General features: G+C 36.6%; 3 protein-coding genes across 8 annotated transcripts; all 3 read right to left on the bottom strand.

The window, feature by feature from the left end:
* Nucleotides 1–210: 210 nt before the first annotated feature.
* LOC125197054 (UDP-glycosyltransferase 83A1-like) lies at nt 211–2,098 on the bottom strand. Of its 2 annotated transcripts, none has more exons than XM_048095753.1 (2): nt 1,596–2,098; nt 211–1,227 (listed from the first exon to the last, which is right to left on the bottom strand). In XM_048095753.1, exons 1-2 carry the CDS (start codon nt 2,077–2,079, stop codon nt 341–343), a joined length of 1,371 nt encoding a protein of 456 aa, XP_047951710.1. In that variant the 5' UTR covers nt 2,080–2,098; the 3' UTR covers nt 211–340. The 2 variants fall into 2 exon arrangements, with proteins under 2 accessions (XP_047951710.1, XP_047951709.1); XM_048095752.1 differs by having other exon boundaries at nt 211–1,233.
* A 3,959-nt stretch (nt 2,099–6,057) lies between these two features.
* Nucleotides 6,058–12,863, bottom strand: LOC125194258. Of its 5 annotated transcripts, none has more exons than XR_007171737.1 (11): nt 12,706–12,863; nt 10,580–11,958; nt 10,314–10,396; nt 9,994–10,052; nt 9,594–9,786; nt 8,214–9,451; nt 7,998–8,046; nt 7,678–7,907; nt 7,432–7,545; nt 6,773–7,138; nt 6,058–6,296 (listed from the first exon to the last, which is right to left on the bottom strand). XR_007171737.1 is itself a non-coding variant. In XM_048092383.1 (10 exons), the coding sequence occupies exons 2-10, from the start codon at nt 11,892–11,894 to the stop codon at nt 6,916–6,918; spliced, it is 3,504 nt and encodes a 1,167-aa protein (XP_047948340.1). In that variant the 5' UTR covers nt 11,895–11,958; nt 12,706–12,863; the 3' UTR covers nt 6,610–6,915. The 5 variants fall into 5 exon arrangements, 3 of the variants coding, with proteins under 3 accessions (XP_047948340.1, XP_047948341.1, XP_047948342.1); XR_007171736.1 differs by lacking the exon at nt 6,058–6,296 and adding an exon at nt 6,610–6,682; XM_048092383.1 differs by lacking the exon at nt 6,058–6,296 and having other exon boundaries at nt 6,610–7,138.
* A 2,612-nt stretch (nt 12,864–15,475) lies between these two features.
* Nucleotides 15,476–21,091, bottom strand: LOC125196952 (ribosome biogenesis protein WDR12 homolog). The gene is made up of 13 exons (XM_048095618.1): nt 20,844–21,091; nt 20,595–20,695; nt 19,674–19,780; nt 19,461–19,496; nt 19,278–19,363; nt 18,633–18,697; nt 18,445–18,555; nt 18,225–18,347; nt 17,301–17,444; nt 16,423–16,668; nt 16,308–16,343; nt 16,120–16,216; nt 15,476–15,851 (listed from the first exon to the last, which is right to left on the bottom strand). Exons 1-12 carry the CDS (start codon nt 20,998–21,000, stop codon nt 16,124–16,126), a joined length of 1,305 nt encoding a protein of 434 aa, XP_047951575.1. The 5' UTR covers nt 21,001–21,091; the 3' UTR covers nt 15,476–15,851; nt 16,120–16,123.
* Between the last annotated feature and the right edge of the window lie 215 nt (nt 21,092–21,306).

The raw sequence follows: 21,306 nt of genomic DNA on the forward strand, positions 1-21,306 counted from the left end.
CAATCCATTTTATTTATCTGTATTCAGTACTCTATCTCATTCCTAAATTTACCTTATCTAATTTCATGATTTCATCCCACTTTTATCACTATATCCGACTTGAATAGTCCATAGCAAATTGAAGGAAATAAAAAAAAATCCCATATATTTTGATAAATAAATATATACATGGGCCTACCTCTAGCTAGAAACAGACATAGGCAAGCAAGATATGAAAATTTTGAATATTTATTTATCAAAGTATTATTGAGAGGGCATATCATATCATATCATATCATATTATATCATATTTAAATTAAAATACAACCCATGGTTACATGACATAAATCATACCTGGTATTCATTCATGTAGCCAAGTTATAAAGTTCTTGAGATTTTGGTAAGAAGTTCCACCTTCTCTTGCACCATGCCCCATCACTTCCTTGAGCTGCAATGCCCTTCCCTTCAACTCCTCGTCACCGACCACTCGATCGATCTTTTCCTTAATCTCATCGAACGGGAAAATAACACCGTTATCACGCCCCAATTGTAGCCCAACTCTCCAAATATCACAAATGTAACTCTGGTTAATGAATTGATCCGCATAACAAGGCCAACATAGCATAGGGACCCCATTACTCACACTCTCCAAAGTCGAGTTCCAACCACAGTGACTCACAAAACAAGCAACCGAAGGGTGGCTCAGCACCTTTTGTTGGTTCGCCCAACCCACAATCCTCCCCTGGCTCTTGGTTCTCTCCAAAAAGCCATTGGGAAACTCCGGTTTCCCAACCTCGGGCATAGCATCGGGCCTCACAACCCACAGGAAAGGCCGGTTGGTGAGCTCTAGCCCGAGAGCTAATTTTTGGAATTGAGCTGGACCGAGTATTGCATAGCTCCCAAATGACACGTATATGACCGAGGAGGGCGGCTGTTGATCGAGCCATTCGAGGGAATCTTTGTCGTGTTGGTAGAACTGGCCAGCGGAATCCGCTAGCCTATTGCTTGCCAGAAGTGGCCCCACGAAAGTGATTTGTGGGGCTAGGGTGGATGCACCCGGCTCGAGATCACGAGCCGAGTTGCATATCACCCAATCAGCAGAGTTGATTGAATGGTTGTTCTGTCTCATCACGTCCAGAATAAGTTTCTGGAGTGTCGTGTTTCGGACAGTGTGCCAGACGAAGTGTGTCGGATTCACGATGGGCATTGTTGGTGCCAATTGAAGTGGACTGCTATCAAGCGGATTTCCTGCAACTTTTGATTTCAACTTATTCCATTTGTTTTGCTATGAAATTATATTTAAATTCATTATAAACATAATTTACACGCACATTAGGTTTCAGGTCTATTAACGGTTGAATTGACTCGTAGCAATTAAAACATTGAATAGTCTCAGTCCAAGTGAATCGTTTTCCTTTTTGGTACATCCCAAATCATTTCCTGGTGAGCTGTGACATGTACTAATAATTCACTAATTAGTATGGACCATATTTGTATTATTTGTCAAATCGAAACAAAAAGGTCACTATTAGTCAAAGTCCCAATTAAGTAATAGTATAATTCAATATATAGGACAAATTGCCAAAAAAAATAGGAAGTTTGGTCGAGAATGTGACCTTGGTCATCAATAATCCCATCACGGAGCAGCTGAGGAATATGAAGCCCCAACACAAGCAAGGCCGCGGCGGCTGGCAAGAAGGCTACTGACCGAATCCCGGTGTCTCGAGCAACTTGGTGAAGGCTGCCAATGGACTGATCATAAACCAGACAACTGACTTTGATGTGGCGGTCCTCACCATCATTGATCTCTCGAATCAAGGCTTGGACTTTGCCGGGTAGGATCGTGTAGACCGCCTCTGTCAACTTCCCTGGAACGTATCTCTCGTGTGGCTCGAGGCCATCGGGCACCGACACGAACCCGACCAGACTCTCCCCTGCTAAGGAGTTAACAACACGATCGTGGACCATGTCGGTGTTCACGAACGTGGTTCTGATACCGTGCGTGGCTAGAACCTGCGCCAGCTCTAACAGAGGTATTACATGCCCTTGCATGGGGAATGCTACCATCATTATGTGAGCCTGAGCATGAGACTTCCCCATTTTAGACAGAGAGAGTGAGTGTGTGTGAGTTTTTATAAAACAAGACCTCAGAGTTTGATGCTATATAAAAAAACTAAAACCATTGTATATATACAGTCTAGGGGTGCGATCAGGTCAATAAGTGAAACTCTGTCAAATATCAAAGCAAATTTCAGTCATTGGATCTTGTGATATAACCGTTAGATTAATGTCACGTCATATAATAATGTAGATTGTGCAGTCTAATAATGTAGCTCGACTAATAATGTAACGTGTTTTAGTCTAATAATGTAGATTGTGCAGTCTAATAATGTAGTTCGGCTATAATGTAACGCTTTTAGTGTAATAATGTAGCCTGAATATTATGATCACAACCATCCAATCTAAGGATCCAAGGACTGAGATCTGCTTTGATTTTTGACAGAATTTGCCTTATGGATTATAGTGCGCTCCTATAAGTCTAATAGGTTACTTCTCCTATTACTAATTGATTTTAAGATGCAACCATTAAGGTCGATTTCATTCGAATATTTTGCATTGAATCATTGTCATGTACTAGTATAAAACTAGGCCCTAAAAAACAAGTATTTAATTATTGTGACATATGCGTGTTGCTTTCCTATATTGTTGTTTTGCAATAATTTAGTCCCTCGTAAATTATTATTAATTCTTGCAACCCTTGTTTTTTCCTATGCATGATATATTTTTTTAATAAAATGTGTTTCAGGTGGTCCGGTCGATTTTGTTTCTGACAAATGATTGCTTTATTGTATTCACTATCAATATATTTGGAACAATAAAGCAATATTAAACACTCCTGGCCAAAAGAAAGATCAAAAGTATATCCAATCTTAAATAATTAGAGAATACAAATTTAGTTTACTACTACGTTAAAGTATTTACTCCGTGAAATATTTAGTTTATTATTATGGATTTGTTGTTCACCCTGTATTTTCAAATTCGTGTTGTGAACTAAAACATCTTTATAGTGAACTATATCACTCTTACAATGAACTAAATTTATATTCTCTAGTAGGGGTGGAAAGGTAAGGTATACCGCATCGATTATACCATACCCCATACCTTACCTCAAAATGTGGTATGCGAAAATCTCATACCTATACCTTACCGCATGTTTCGGTATACCGAATATTCGGTATGGTATATTTCTAATACCGTTACCATATTGTTACTACGGTATACCGCATTTTTGCGGTAAATGGGATATACCGCATGTTTATGGTATACCACATTGTTACGATATATTAAATAAGGTACGACTACCATATACCTGTGTTCATTTCGCAAGAAACATGTTTCATACCCAAAATATTAAAATTGTCGGTTCAACTATTTAAATAAAGTACAAGCCCTAAAACTCCCTCAGAGACAAATATTGGTCATAACATTCAAATTAATAAAACATCAACCATCAAATCCAAAACAGTTTCTGATCATAACCAACATAGTCTTCTTTTCTTTCATCTTCATTTCTTTCATCTTCCTCTCACACCCTCACAAGGAAGCCTTGAAGATGCTATCCTGCATTTGATAATTTTATTAATAGTCAAGCATAATCACAATGCACAAACTCCAAACCAAAAGAAATACCTTATTTCTTTGAAACATATAAATACATATAAGGTAAATACCTTATTTTTTGATATGTACCGTAAGTTCGGTATAAATTAATAACGGTATGATACCTCATTTTCGATGTATACCGAATGTGCGGTATCCCACGGTATACCGCGGTATACAAAATTCTATACCTTTACCGTACCATAGTCTATCGGTAAGGTATCATACCTTACCGCAAATTCAGTATTTTCCGGTATAACTTCAGTACGATAAGTGCGGTATTGCGGTATATTTACCCAACCCATCTCTAGTTATACAATTAAATAGTGATTGTCCTATATCACTACTCTACTCTGGGGCACTTGTATATATTATAGATAAAGTAAATCAAGACAGTTCATTATAAATTTTAATTAAGATTCATCTTGGGTATTAAAACTCCTATATGGAGTATATGAATTCTCAATTAAAAAAAAAAAAAAAAAAAAAAAAAAAAAAAAAAAAAAAAAAAAAAAAAAAAAACACTCTTAAAATGCCACTCCAGATTAATCAAGTTGGGCTCGAGTTATCAATACATTTACCGGATCCAATTGATGAGATGGGCTTCTTTTATACTGAAAGGTCAGAATTAAAATTTTAGGCCTAACTACTTGGGTTTTCTATTGTAAAACATTAGATTCTATAATACGCGTTGTCATATCCAATCCAATCCAATGAAGAGTCTATATATCAAGCTTATATGCATCCCTATATTTAACATTCTCTAGATGTGTCTTTTTAGTAATTTTTTCGATCAACCATTTTAAAAGTAGAAGATATTTTGTTAATCATTCTCTAGATGTGTCTTTTGAGTAATTCTTTTGATCAACAATTCTAAATAGAAAATATTATATAAATCTCATAACTTTCCTAACACATTTTCCTCTCTGGTGCGGATGAAGACGCAATTATTTATTTATAATTAATAGATTAAGTTAATTAAGTTTTCATAAGTAAGAGGACTAAATTTTAACTGATATTAATGAGGTTTAATTGAGCTCAATTAACTCCGACAAAGATTAAAGTATTTATTAATTCGCTATTAATTTAAGTTTTAGCTGTGTACGTGGGCACCGTCCGCGGAAAATAAACTTTAACTAACAGTACTAAATGTTTCTGTATGATGTGAGAGTTTCTTACATGTATAATGGACATGAATCGGTAGAAGCTCATGGATTGGCGCCACGTTTCCGAAGATGAAATGACTTTACTCCTATCAAATAGAAGCACCTCTAGCTAGTAGGCATCCGCGAACTTGAAGGGCAATAACCAAGCAATGCAAAGAGAGAATACTTTTGTTGGGTATGTTTCTCATCTATCAAATCCACCTATTTATAGGATAGTGGAGACCACATGAAAGGTCATTGAATTAAGGCACCTCATGAAGCATTTGGAGGTTACCTTAGAGTAACCACAATAGGGGCGGGGGGAGGGGGCGGCAGCGCTGGCGAGTTTTTAATTTTTTTTTAGTTTCTTAATTATTTTCTATAGAGACCACCTATTCCTCTTTTTTTTTTAATTTGATTCTATTCCAATCTCCAATCTAAAAATTTTCTTAATTTTTCAATTTTTATAATACATCGAAGATTTGATTTGATTTTTTTAAAAATTAATTGTGGTTTTTTGATCTAATTATTTTCATCCCTTCTAATCCAATTAAAATATACTAACAATTGAAAAAATAATGTGATTCGTGACTGTGGCGTGACTGTTTATTGGGCTGGACAAATTTTTATAGTTGTGGCGCGGCTGTTCCGCCTTATTGTGGACACTCGGAGGTACAAAATCATAAGTCTTAGGCCAAGTGAAAAGCCTCCATATTTAACACGTTTTTTCAACACGGAGGACAATATTGCATTTCATTCTGTAATATACATATGTTTGCACACATATTGGACATGCAATGGACATTTTAAATACAAATAATGAACAATACGTGCACTTGTACTTTCTGAAGAACATATATCACATTACATTGAACGCATGCTGGAACATAATCAAGTACATAATAAAATAGTACTCCTATTGAAGTTGTAATAGAAAAAAGTAAAAATAGACTTGGTATATCTATCATGTTTGACGAAATCTAACTTAAGATCAAATAAGCATGTTGAAATAAGATACTATTTCAATAATTAAAAAGTGATATGGTAAATCATGTTTGATAGTACTAGATAATTAGGATATCTTCCAAATAGAAACATGACATGGTACATAATATTTGACTGACTGATAGTATTAGATAAAAGGAAAGATACTACTACTACGATTTTGGTATATGAAAATATGAAATTATTAATAAGTGGCGGGAAACAAAAGCAAATTAAAAATAATTTTTTAGTGAATTTTGATGTTTGTGGAGTTGAGACAACATCGTAACTGGCTGCTGTAAGCCGCCAAAAGCGTAGGATTGCAGAATTATTACAAGACAACCTGTGCCCACCAATCACAAAAACATTATTTTCATGCACAAAATTGACCAAACATTTGTCTTCTTGATTTTCATAACTCCGCAGATTCCAATAGGATAAACAATGATGCTCGTATTTGGTAGTTACAAGAGAATGCCAAAAAAGCTCTTTCTCTCACATACGACCCAATCAGATGCTCCTGTGATGCTGACAAGAGTGGAGAAAATCTTTGTTTCATCAGCACCGAAATCTATGAGTATCTTTAGTGAGAGAGAGAAATAGAATCTACTACAGCGAAATCCAACTAAAGAAGAATTCTTTTATGTGAAGACTATATCTTTATGCTGACAATAACATTTGGATTCAGGTTCTGGGCCCACAAAATCTCTGTCGGAAACAACTTCAAACAAAATAAACATCATGAATTCCATCTGTATACATGGAGTAGTACATTTTGATTGAAACTAAACTAAAATGGGAAGAGTTTTAAGTGCGAATTGGAATATAGATAGGGCTAAAATTTAACGGTATAACAAAAGTGCATTCATACAAATCACTACTAAATCCGTACAATAGCCCGCTACATCATCCACCTAAATTTTTTATGCAGACATAACAACATCAATACATATTATATACTTCCTCAAAAATTGTGAAAGGATCCACCTTAGATTAGAGGTCACCTGGTCTAAATTGTATTCATCTCCAGGGAATTTTGTCTCCTCCGGTCGATTTTAATTGGTCACAACCACAGATCTTCGTATAAGGAGCAACTTGTGTAGAAGAGGAAACATGGCAGGAGCGGATGTTTCTATTTCGTTTCGGATTACAAGGAAAGACAGTCCATGCCTTCTGGTAATATCTCAGGCATTGGACGCCCTACTACGAATCTTTGAGGGAGCATTTTGTGCAAAGTTGATGTGCCAGAGGAGGCTGCTGAACTCGGATGTGCCCTGATGTGGAACTTCGCGAAGCGGTTGATGGTAGAAAATTTCTCCAGTTCCTGGGTTTCCACTTTGATGTCTACACTCGATAGACTTTTTTCCAGCCTGCATCATCAAATTTGCATTCAATAGCATACCAACTAAAAATATGCATTAAATCGGCTAAACAAGCTTTTCACATACACAGCTTATCTAATCCCTGAATGTTATAAGGCACATAAACATCACGTTTATCACATGAGGTGCACTCACAAGGTTACAAATCAACATACATACTAATTCTATCTGGCATCATCAGTCATTTTCAGCACCAGGCCAGTTAAAATATTGCTCACATGGTCTACATTTATGTAGTATCAAAGGATAAAGATGTAATGAAGAGTAGATTATGCCCCTACCTCGTTAAATCATCTTGAAGCTTCTTTGCTCGACAAATAATACCTTCCACGACTTTAGAGAACTTGCAACCATCTGCTCTCCTTGAAGTTTTAGGTTTGTCAAGTGAATCTGACCTGAATATAACAATCGACAAGAAATAAGTAAGTTAATAGCCAATACAAACTCAACCGTTTTGGGATTAGAGAATGGAAGTGATTTTCATTAAGAAAGAAAGGGACAAACATAAAAACAAGTGCAACTCTTACACATCCATGGAGTTGAGAGGCAATTGGCTGGTCAAGCTACATGCATCTCCTAATGCTAATCTAGCAGCATAATATGCTATATAATCACAATTTGAACTGGAATCCATACAAATAATAACTGATGGTGCAGGTCGAAAGACTTGCTGCATAAGTTGTGTACAGCAAATCAGCCGTCTTTTGGCTTGAATCACTGGGTGCAACTCCTCTATAATTTCAGCCTCAGATATCACCTAAGATATTGGAGAGTAATGGCATTACTACTAGATAATGATCCATAAACATACCAAACATTTTAGTAATTATAAGCAAAAAGACCTCACCTCTTCTTCTCTTCTGTTTGCAGCTTGTGCCCATGATAACTCAGCGGTGCTGCCATATAGAAGGAAAGTTCAGTGATTATATGTTCATATTTATCACAGAAAGAAACCTACTTCAGCCATTTATTCTAAAGATTGTAGAAAAAGGAAAAGAAGTAGAAGATTCCAATTAGCAGAAATCGATGCTTCACTGATATAGCTGTTAGTAGGTCTACATACCTGATATCTTGGGGCTTCGACTCATCACAATAAACTTCCTTGTGCCAGGGTATCATGGTCAATGCAATAAGTTTCCGTTTCTTCTCCAATGTAACAGCTAAACTTTGGTGATTGGCATTTGATGGCAACATAGAAGGGGGGTTTAAATGTTTATACAGGACAGGGTTTGCAGAGGCAGGTGAAAGTAAGCCACTTCCTTGACTGGCATTAGCCAAATTTACTTGCATACTTAAACTGTTATCCTGCAAGTTTCCCAGAGTCGTATCCGAGGATAGTTGTGTGGCATGAATTGCAGCTCTTGAATCATAAATTGGAAACCTCTGTCCGTTCTTCAAGGTCTCATACTGCTTAAACCAGGATTGGACCATTGGCAAACTGATCTGTGATGCATGTACCGCATTAGAAGCTCCGTTACTACCTCCTGAACATGTCAGCATATCATTTTGGGAAAGAATATTCTGCTGGAAATTCTGAGGGTAAGATGTCAACAAAGCTTTGCCAGACTGATCGCCTTGGACCCCTTGGGAGAGTTTACATCCCTCATTATCTCCAGATGAATACGCGCCAAGACATGATGCTGCATTCGAGTCAGTTTTTGGTACACCTTCGTTTCTAGAATCATGTCCACTCAAAAGCAGCCCCTCTAGATTGGCACTTGGATGCTGATAGTTTACACCATCATGTTTAGGAACGAAGCTCTTACCATCATCAGTAGTCAATGAACCAGACCCAATAGCACCTGCTTCCGAGCCATGCTCTCTAAGTTCTTGCTTTTGAAGTTCACTGCTGAGGGATGTGGAGCTATTTATATCAGTTGACCCTTCATTAATAGAGCTTCCTTTCTCTAATCGCTGATCAAGCCCAGCTAAATTCCCTGAATATTGTTTTGCATTGTATGCATGTTCAGGATAATTCTGATAGTGCTGTTCATTTGGAGCTTCTGAGCTAGTCCTTATACTGCTAGATGCTGAATTAGGCGACCCAAACAAACTAGACGAAAATATGAGAGGTTTCGGGGAAGTTGTGTCTTGCTGAGAGGACATACCCTGCCATTGAGTATGTTTCCCCATCTGAAATTCCACATGCTGCAGCCTATCTGACATCAAAGAGGGTTGACCAGAAAGTGGGGCTTCAGCATTTCTGAGAGTCATGTGACTAGGAAAAGGTGAAGTTGGATGTTGGTTTTCAACATGATTGTTCACAATATGACTTGATAGAGACGTTGCACTAGAGGCGACCTGCAAAGAGAGATAATGCTGTATATTTAGGTAAATGTAAGAGTGTGTTACATCTAACAATGAGCAATCTGAAAAATAGAATCTCCATCTTGGAGGACCTGATAAGGTCAAGATTTACATGACAAATATTTACTTTACCCACCATGGATGAGGATGGGAAAACTGAGTGTGTCGAAGTTTGAGGATCTGAAGGCCTGCATGGTCTGGCGAAAATTGCACCAGAAGTGTTACTTGAACCAAATTCTGTAGGATTTGAGTCTTTCAAGTTCAATTGCATCACTGATGCTTGATCGTTGGATGTATCCTCCTTGTTAAGTAGCTCAATCATACTTTCACTGCAATGAAAGAAGGGCGAGTGTTCCCCAAACGATAATATGAGGTTTACACCAGAGAAAAAGAGCCAAGATGCAAATGTCACTGAACCAGGAGTACAAAATGAATAAAAAATAGATTGAGAATGTAATCGGTTTTTCCACATAATGTGGTGATTTCAGATACTTGAGAATTTCAGATAGCACACAAAATCTTTAAGCAGTAACTACCTTGGAGCAGTCATATTCTCTGGATCAACCGAGTACCCATGAGAATTTATCTGGTTCACCTGTAAGAACATAATAATCACTGAACTTTCAGGAAAGAAGAGAACGACAGCTGATATAGATTTTTAATGAACTTAATATGCCATTGAATGTGGTCGGTAATCTAGGTCTATGCAAGTAAAAACATATTGACCTAGTAAGACCATCTAAGCATTTTCTTGCTTTGCCACTCAACTACAAAGACATCAAAGAGAGAAAAAAAGTACATTCAGCTGAGGGAGAAGAGATACAACAGGGCACAGAAAAAGGACTTTCGGGCTAACCTGATCGTATGGCTTTTGAATGCCACCAGGCACATGATGTGATGCACTTCCTTGAAGCCAAAAAGCACCTTTGAATTCTTGACCTGGAAAAAGTTAAATTTCAATGCAATTCTCCGGTGAGATTATCTTATGCATCTTAACTTCAATAATGTATCTAGATCAACATCTCTCCTTCATAACAACCAATCAAATTCGGTACATTCTAGTTGCTTATGAGTTTGAGTATGAAAAGAGCATATCTAAAGATGAGGGTAGCATATTATTACCAGATAATTCATTGAACAGCCGGTTGTTATCAGTGCATGACAACAGGCTAGGCTCATGTGTGTCATTATTTGGGTTCTCCTTATGTTTAACAGGCCAAATATGTGGCAATGGCAAAGATGTCTGAATCACCGGTGCCCTTCCACTAGGGCACTTCTGTTGAGAGTTATAGTCAGCCAGCAGGCTCGTACTTCTAGGAGAGTTCTGAGTAGTGGCATGAGAAGACTCAGAGTGATATTCCTCTTTCTGGTTCTGATACTGGTAACCTGGTTGCTGAAAATTAGCAAAGCTGGAGTTCAAATTGAAATTCTGGGCCAATTGCTGTGGCTTACAACTTGGAGAGACGGTATTTGGCAAGTTTCTGTTAACCCAACTATTTTGCAACCTTTTGCTATCATTGGACTTCATGTGCTGGTTGTCATTTGATGGTTCTGGATTCTGGAAACTCAATCCACTCCATTCTTCCTGTACCCCGGGATCATTTCCAGATGTTTCTTCAAGGGCAGATTGCATTAGAGCGCTCCAGCTGCCACTTTGTATAGAAGGCAATCCATCTATGTCAGACATGTTTTCCATCATACCCGCAAAGCCTCCTGTACTCCCTTTGCTGCATCTGCTGAATGATCCCCAGCTGTCGTCATCTGTATTATACAATATCTTCTGTTCCAATGGGTCTAGGGAATCATCCACCACAGACATGCCAAAGTCTGCATCTTCATGCCTCCCTTCAAATTCCTGAGCTGCTATTCCTTGCTCAGAGTAGTTTCCAGGCAAAACTGCACTATGTAAACCTTCGGCGTGGACTTGCCCAAACAAGTTCTTCTCTTGATTAGAATGAAACATGTTAGTTTGATCAGCAGGAAAATTACAATGTTGACTCATGAAAGAGTTACTGAAAGCTGAAGGCTGCATGGTGACCATTCCCAGAGGGCTACTATTATTCTTGGTCAGCTGATTGGTTGAAAGATTAGACGGGTCCTGAAGGTGAGAATATTGATTCAAATTCTTGTCGGGGGTTGGAGTATGATTCCCATATAAAGATATGTCTAAATGAGGCTGAGTCAGGCCAGACGGACTTTGTCCAAGTACTAATTCATTTGGTCCACTGTGTTGCATCATGTTACCCGTCATAAATATCCCTCGCGGATCCTGCATTGGTGTCCCATTGACCGTCGGAGAAAATTGTCCACCTGATGCCTGTTTCAGTGATGATAGTTGATTTACATAATTCTGGTTTCTAGCGTTGCTCAACTCCTGGAGCTGTTGTCTTCGCTGCATTTCTTGCAACTGTTTGAACATGATTTGGCGCTGCAACATCTTTTCATTCAAAAATTAGGCTTCTCCAGACACAGGAACCTGGTAACTTGTTCGGAAGAGCCTACTGCACCGAAATACAATTACGTTGAGACAAATGGAGACTGCTAACTTACAGACTGCTTTAAACTGATGGATGCGGAGGGAAAAACAAGTAATTCCCCAAAAGTCATTAAAATCAATTACAGCTAAAATAAGGTTGCTCAATTGGTTACATTGACACCGAAAAACACAAGCGTGGTTGTTCCAATCACTGAACAATTGTTTGATATCCAACCCCCCAAACAAGACATTCTCCAATAACAAAGGCAACCATAGCCAACCTTAAATGCTGTTATACTTCACTGAAACTAAAATCAGAAATATGCACTACTTTCCCTAATTACAATTACCTAATTGAGTCATATGAAAAGAAAAGTGGGAAAGAAAAATGAAACGGAAAACAGAAAATCACAGGCACACACTCATTCAAAAATCAACTTAATTCAGCTCTCCCTCTCGTTCAAAAGGAAGCAACTACAGCGACAGAATTAAACATGCATCAACAACTACATTTTTCCTTGAGGAACCCGAATTCCAGAAACAGAAGAAACCCTAAAGATTCTAGCATGTCAACAGACCCCCCAAAACAATAAATAACTACAATTCACACCAAACCCATTTCGACAGAAATTAGGAGCAACGCAATCTAAGCTCAAATTACACACAGCACAGCTACTTCAGCCGTTTACAGAGTGATCTGAGCTAAAATAATTGAGTACAAGTGCGTGCGTGTGTGTGTGTGTGTGTGTGTGTGAATTTCCTTGCAACTTACTCCGGGTAATACATGAAATGGAAGATCAAATACTGCAAATTTGGCTCAGCTTCAACTCTCATCAAATTTGCTAACGACTTTCTCCCCCTGAATATACATAAAAATACATATATATAATGAATGTATATGTATATGCGCTCCACTGTTCACTGCTTATTTTCTCTCTCCAGGAGTAGTTTTTTTTTTTTTCAGTCATGTCTCTCGGATATAAAGCCAATAATAAAAAATAAATAACTCTTTTTAAGTAAATTAGCAACTTGCCCCAGTTCCAAGCCTCATAGGGTCGGTTTTACCAAGCCGAGAGATTTCCCTGTGCAGCCGGGTCTAGGATTGAGGTAGGATTCCAGCCGCTGATAAAGATATTTGAGGATATCAACGGTTGTGATTTAGTGAATGAGCATGGGTGCGTTTAAATTATGCAATTGAATTGATGAATAGAGGAAAAGTGCTAATGGAACGCGCTTGACTTAAGCGCGTGGTGTGTGCATTTTTCAACTTTTTGTCCAAAAAAGCACAAGTTTGCTTTTATTGGGAGTTTTCTAATTTCTAATTTCTAATTTCTAGAATATAATTTCTATGGTAAAATATGGAGTAATAAATAAAGTAGTAGAAGTATTACTTTTACTAATTGAGGGGTTTTCTGATTTTGTATTTTTCCCGCCACCGTTTGCAGCTGTTAGCTAGAGCAGTTACTAAAAAACAGAAACTTATAGTACCTAGTACTCTTTCATTAATTCAGTGTATTTTTTATTATTTCAGAATAAAAGTACTAACTGATCTATAAGTTAATAGATCATTTGAGTTCAGCTTGCATTTTTATATACTACTCCTAGTATTAAAGGAACTGAAATCGGTTTGATTATAATGGTGTTCATATGGATTTTAAAATATGAGGCACTCATTTAATCAAGCTAGTTAGAAAGTAGTAGTACAACAGTAATTCATAATTAGAATTTAATCAATAATAATTACACAACAAGTTGAATAGTAACGTAATATATAGGGTCACAATGCAATTATTATCTTTTTTATCGGGTTATACCTAGATACCCACCGTTCAGGATTCCGGTTCTGGCGATTGTTGAACCGTAATCGCCCGTTAAGCAAAGTGGAGGTTTTGGTTTCGGTTCGAAATCGCCAATTTTACGTATTGGCAGTTCCGATTTCAACGATTTTCCGGAATTTTTTTTATGTTTTTACTAATAATTTTGAAGTTTTTGAGTATGCAATTAAAATGCGTACAAAATAAATTTGAACAAGACAATGCATAAAGTAAATTGAAAGTAAGACAATAAAGAAGAATAAGACCAATTTTACTAAATTAGAGTTGTTCGATTCTACCGTACATTAAATGATGGGGAAAGAGAAATAAATCGAAAGAACTTGAGCTCATCTTAAACTTCTAAATTTAGACTTTTCAAAGTTCACATAGTTCTCTTACTTGACTTACCTTTTTAGTTTGGCCATGCTTGCCTCTCATTGTCATCATTCTCCGAGGTAGGTCTCAGGTCTCATCATCAGTAATCTTTTCACAATCATTCTCCACACAGAAATCGAAATATGGCTTATGTTTTCACTTGTCCACTTTGTTTAATAATCATCGAGTAAAACAGTGGCTTCCATGTTTCTAGCAGGAAGTATGCTCCTTTGGTCATCTAAGACACAACCACCAATAATCGTCAATCGATATAAATCTACGATGTGGTCCCAAAAAGAAGGTATCAAAAGCAAATTAATACTAAAAGTCATGTTGCCAACTTCTATAAAATTACATACTTCATCCGTCCCTGAAAAGTATGAACTTTCTAATTTTAGAATATTTTTTTCTCTCTAAATGAGCTGAGGCTCATTCTCCACCAATATTACTTTAAAAAAATATTCTTTTTATTTCTCTCATACTTTTCTAATTATGCATTAAAATTCATGCTGAACAAAATGTTCATACTATTTGAGAACAGAGATAATAATTATATACTCCTGATGTAGATTCCAACATATTGTTTGTTGAGTTCAAACAAGTTGATACATCCACACGAAGAGTGGTGTACTAAATTGCTTGCATCGACATAAATGACATCATTAATAAAGACCATTATGGTGAACACAAATCTGATTTTATTTTTGTGGATAAATAACACCTTATGCTGTATACATTGATTTGGATATGTATGTCTACGGTTCAGGGTAATGCTCCATCTCCGATGCGTGTTATAATTCGCAACACTTCTGCTTTACTGCGGATTCTCCACGTTCTTTGTACTATTTTTGTAGTATAAATTTTTTTACCAGCTCAAGAAAAAGAGGAAAATTTGATTTTTCGTATTTCTATATGATTTTATTATTGTTTTGATGATTATGTGAATTGAACGTTGTAAAACAACTGGAAAAATTGCTAGTTGGATATTATAATATATAAACGTAAACGTAGACAATCTAAACAATGGGCCTATTCTAAAGTCTAAACAAGCCGTTACATGAATTTTGTTACTGGTAGACTGGTAGTTTTCAGTAAAACAACAGCCCCATCCCACGGTTATAGTTTAATTAGAGTAGAAATAATTTAATTCTAGTTCCAAAAAAACTTGTTACAAATCCAACACCAGTTCATCGTGTAACAATCATGCAGAAACCAAATGAAATATGCCACATGTAACATCTACTACTACAAATAGTAATGCAAAATTAGCAATAAATCAGGCTTCTGCAACACAATGTGCGATCCAAAAATGAAATAAGGAAAAGGGTCCTATATTCAAAAGCAGTATAGTAATGGATTAAGGCTTCTCCTATCTTGTATTCCTACTCAAAATCGTTTTGAACAGTATAGCACATTTATATGATTGGGGAGTCTTAAATAAAGTTCAAATAAGTTATTGTCTAGTTTACATCAACATAATTAGAGAATACTATCTCATTCAGTAGCGCCATGGTACACGCATGACTTGTGACACAGTGCACCCTGGCAAACTAATTGCATTGCAGCTCAACTAGTCCAGCATCATGACTGCTGAGAGCACAAGTTTCGACTTCTTTCTGCAAGAACTCTGCAATCAGTTTACCATGATTGCTGAGTACAGCCATACAATTCTTTCTTAGGATTTAGGGAGGAATTAGATGGTTCTGGATGCAAAGAGAACAATGCGGGCCTGAAATATATAAATTTGCTTAAGATTAGCTCAACAATGTTGCAAATATGAACTCTTCATACAAACTATATCATAGATTGTGTTTTCAGGAGTCGTATTCAAGACATGGTTCTTTCCAAAACAAATACACAAGGGGTCGGAGAATAGATGTGCATCAGTAACGACCCAGCCTGCAGCTATTTAGTTTGGTTTGGAATCATGGTACCATCAGAATAATATATAATTGCATCAGGTACACAGTCCACTTTGGAAATGAACAAAGAAATACCTGATCACAGAACTGGTACTCCAGAGGAAATGCAAAGCTTGGAGTCAGCACCACCACTAATCACACTATCACCTTTCCACCAATCAGCACACAAAACCTGAATTGATAATGTATCATTTAGAAACTATTAAATATATACTTTTAATGAAAACAAGATTCGTAAATGAACCCAAGATTTGAAGAAGTACCTTGTCTCCATGTGAGTCTATTACAGCCAATGGCCACTGCAGAAGATAGATGATTCAGAATCTAAGTGTGAAATACTACTAGCATGATATAGAAGGAACATAAGTGACAACGTACCGCAGTTCTCAGATCCCACAGCATCACTTTTCCATCAAATGATGCAGAGACTAAGTGATACCATGATTTATCATGCCATTTGCAAGAAGATATCCAAGAATTATGTGATGAGAATTGGAATATAGGAGACAAAGTTCCAGGTTTGCGAGGATCCCATACTCGAAGAACAGGATCAGAACCACCAGCAGCAATAAGGGCCGAACTCTCACCTCCAATACTAAGACAGTTTATAGCCTTGCCACAGGACTAAGCAGAAAAAGCAAAATGCTATCAATTGGATTATTTGACAATAATGAATCCATTTGCAGACAATATCTTATTTGAAAAATGTTGAACCCATTGCACAAAAGATTTACAAAAGGTTCTGCCAACAGAACACCTTTTTCCATGCAAACAAATAGTGCAAATGTCTTGCAATATAGTTTCTCAAGTGACATGAGATACAGTATTAAATAGTACTCCTCCGTCCCCCAAATTTTGTCACAATCAGGCACGGGTTTTAAGAAATGAAATGGAAAGCGGATTGAAAAGTTGGTAGGATCAGTTTTATAATAAAATGTGAGTGAGAATAAGTTCGTGGAATGTGGGGTCCACTACCAAACATGGTAGTAAAAAGTGAAATGTGACAAATTTTGTGAGGCGGCCAGAAATGGAAAAATGTGACAAAATTTCAGGGACGGAGGGAGTAAATAATAAGAACCATTAGCCACATTAAGCTAGATACTAGTACTACAGAAGAATTGAATGAAAAATAGACAGGCCTTTAAAATGAACATAATTTTGTATAAGTACTACATTTATTAAGATTTAAGACTATCAACATAATTACCAGACTAATAGAGGCAAATAGAGGTTGGGAATAGTAAAGTCTCACTCACCATGTTGAAAGTATCTTTCCCTGTCTCAACATCCCATCTTCTGATAGAATGATCCCAAGAGCCTGAATAAATTGTTTCATGTTGCGGCCAGACAACAGAAGATACACACTGCGTATGTCCCACCAGTGTAGTTAACGCTTCACCCTGTACAGAAATATGACAAACTACATCACATGCAGTGAGGCGTGGGATAACTCAACGCATGATATATACAAGAGTTCTTAAATTTTTGAAGATGATCATATATTTTGGGGGGTCGCCGCTAGAAGGCATTTACTAAGGCTAGTGGTTATTTGCATGTAATCAAACTAGGGAACTGGGATCAAGAGAAAATCAATCTCATTAATGTATATTTTGAAAGTCCCCAAAATCAAAATAGGATAATGATTCATCTATTTTCATTCACTACCCCAACCCCATTAAAATTATTAATTCCATTTATTACACACTCCCTCAATGATGATAATTACCATTGCCATTGAATAATTTGAACTCAGCACCCACAGTTATGCGAACATGAGGACTGATAGATACTGTTTAAACCAACCTATTAAATGGCCATCCTTTTCATCTATTCCAAAAATACTAGTAATTGCCAACTTAAGGACAGCAGATGGGACAAAAACTGTTCAAACCAACACCTAAAATGACAATAAATTTATAGGTAAATACAGATAAACACCACTGCATAACAAAATTGCTAATAAGATTTTCTGGTTCAGATAACCTCCCGCCATATACACGACCTACCATCATCAATTCACATTTTTTAGCAATTCCCTGATCAAATCTTAAGTAATTCAGCAGGGAAGGATGGTTAATGAGGTGGAGGTAAGTTCATGTCGTTAACATATAGACACTTTTTCCACAACAACTGTTCAAGTCAGTAGCTTTTCAAGCACTATATTATCTAGACAATTCTACCTCTGATAGAGCCTCCTCATCTTGACCACCCTTTTTCCTCTTCTTCACTGAAACTGAGTCATCAGTGTCGTTAGCACTTGTGTTCCATAAGTTGATAGTACAATCCCAAGAACCAGAACACACCTATGGAGAAAATAAGAAGACCATGGGAAATGATCAAAGTCATTGGAAGCAATATATCATTATGGATAAGAAAAACTAAGAAGCAAAAAAAGAATACCATATCACCAGAGGGTTTCCCTGAAATGCTCTGAACAGCACAAGTATGACCCCGCAATATCTTAACTGATGTTATCTTCTTTGGTTGATCAATTGGATCCTCTTCGCCAAACTTTCAGCAAGAGAAATGATCAGCAATCATTCACAGAAAATAGCATATATGAGACAGAGTAGAAGATGGATTAATACCTTCCACAACCTCAACGTTTTGTCCTTCGAACCAGTAGCAACAACTTGATCAACAATAGTGTCAGCTATGGAGAAGAAAACAGCATTTTCAATGATCATAAAAATATTAAATAGGTATGGTTCTAAATAAATCACCATGATTGTCATAAAGAATCCTTCCATATCCTATAGATCTAGTTTTCAAAATTTAAATGTTGCTGATGTATTATATATGAAGGGGCACAGGAAGTAGAAGATTATACATAGGGTGTGATTTCAAGCCTTAACAGTAAAACTGGAAGTCGTTTAAATAACTTTGTAGTGCTTTTATACCAGAAGCTTGATTATACCACTCAAAATTCTCAAATACAGTGGTGATGAGCATTGAGCAGAAAAAAGAGTTAGTAGGGATCTGAAGGAGGATCCTATATACAGCTCTGGAAGTAACTTTTAATAACTGTTGTGTAAAGACATTAATATTAATCCTATATAGGAGGTTTCAACTAATGCACTTACAACATAGACGTGATCAGAATTTTCTGTAATGTACTGTTAAACTGTAAAAGTAAAAAAAAGTAAAAAAGTAAAAGAGGAGAAAAACTAAGCTCATCTGAAAATATTCACAAAGAAATAATGTCCTGGACAAGAAAGAGCCTCCCTTAGTACCTTTGGGCATCAAATTACACACAGAGGTGACAGGGGCTGAATGCCCATCTAATACATGTGTACATATTCCACCAGCCTTCCATATTCTAGAATCAATAGACAAAAAAATATTCTATTAGGGAATTATAGTGAACAAATTGGTAAAGACAATAATCGGTATAGTTGGCAATTTTATTAAGTTACCTTCCAAAACCATCATAGCATCCGGTCAAAATGTACCTATTTGATTGAGCAATAGTCAAATCATTGCTCATGTTTATAGATGTGTACAATTCTCAAAATCATATCACTTCATTAAGGTGGATAAATAAAAATACTAAAATTTGTGTGTTACAGGAACATTTAGTGCAACTATAACACGTAATGAACACTCTTCTATGACTTAGAGATTCATACCCATCACTGGAACCATCAAGCGCACTGACCCAGTCATCATGCAAAGAAGGCTCCTCCTGTTTCCTAGGAGCTACAGCTTTAATGTATTCAATCTCAAGTACTTTTTCCTATAAAAAAGAACACAGAACATACATTTATTTACCATTATCGAAATCTGTAATATTTTATCATGCAGTCTCACAGGGAAATAATCACTCATTTAAGAAAATGGGTAATAATACATCCGTCAACAAAAAAATTGACAAAGTTGTAAATGACACGGGTTTTAATGCGCAGTTGGTAAAGTAAGAGAGAGGGAGGGAAAATGTGGTGAAAGTAGTGTTAGTGGATTATGAGGTCCATATTTAGAATGATGTGTAGGGTTAGCATTGGTTTAAAACTTTCCATTATTAGAATTAGTCTAAGCTCAAAATGATAAAACTTGTACATTTTTTTGGACAGAGGTAGTATAATTTTTTCTGCACTCAAAAGAAGATACTATCATTTTTTATCTAGCTTTTAAAAATTAGTCTTCCACAAAACATAACGTACTTGTAGGGCCTACACTGCCGTATATCATTCTAAAGTGGACTGCCTGTATCAGAAAAATCGTGAAGGGTCGTGAAGGTGATTTTCTAAAACCTCAAAAGTTGAGCGAATTTTTTTTTCAAATGAGGACATCTATGGTTGATCAGCCCCCAAAATAAGTTACTACTACTATACTACTCCACTTATTTAAACTGCCAAATACACACTGATGAAATGAGAGGACATCCAGTCTGATGAAACAACTTGGTGCCAGTAAAGGAATCAATCCAGAACTCCAAATTGTCACAATATCTTTTTATTCCTAAACTGTAAAGCATATCTCAAATATCAAAATTGGCAGTGTATAGTACATCTGAAGTAAATTAAGGGCAAAAAGGCAAAAACTGAACTTACAGCAGAAATGCCTTTGGCAAGGAGGAACTCTTCAAGTGACATGCGAACCAGCTCTCCATCAATAAGAAAATCAAAGGGCTCTGTTGTCCAATCCTCATCCGCTGATACATTAAATCATAATCAATCAACAAGCAATTTAACACCGCATTATACAAACAAGGCTTATAATCTCGGAGCTAACAAGGTTCCTCTCAAATTTCAAAATTCATAAAAAAATCAAACAAATACACAATCAAAGAAAATAAATACTTGTAAGGAGGAGATTGTTGATGAGTGCAGAGAGGCCAAAGCGAGTGAGATTGGCAGGTATGGAGATAGAAGCTTGCTGCACTTTGTACGACTGTGGTAGCTTCGTTACGAAGCGCACCTGAACTTGCCTAGCTTCTCCGTCTCCGTCAATATCCATTGCTCTCGTTGATGCAGAGAAAAGGGCGCGCGGCGCAGCTAGGGTTTAAGGGAGAAGAGGGTTTAGTTGTTTTTATTGGGTAAGAAGTGTAGTAATAATCTATGAGAAATATACATTGTGTTCCATTATATTAGCGTTTTTTATATAAACAAATGAATTTAAATATGATGCAGTATTTAATTGTGTTCGATTATATTAGCGTTTTTTTATATAAACAAATGAATTTAAATATGATGCAGTATTGATTGTGTTCGATTATATAAGCGTTTTTTACATAAACAAATGAATTTAAATATGAAGACCGCA

This window comes from Salvia hispanica, chromosome 6, assembly GCF_023119035.1.
Source record: "Salvia hispanica cultivar TCC Black 2014 chromosome 6, UniMelb_Shisp_WGS_1.0, whole genome shotgun sequence".
Classification (NCBI taxonomy): Eukaryota; Viridiplantae; Streptophyta; class Magnoliopsida; order Lamiales; family Lamiaceae; genus Salvia; species Salvia hispanica.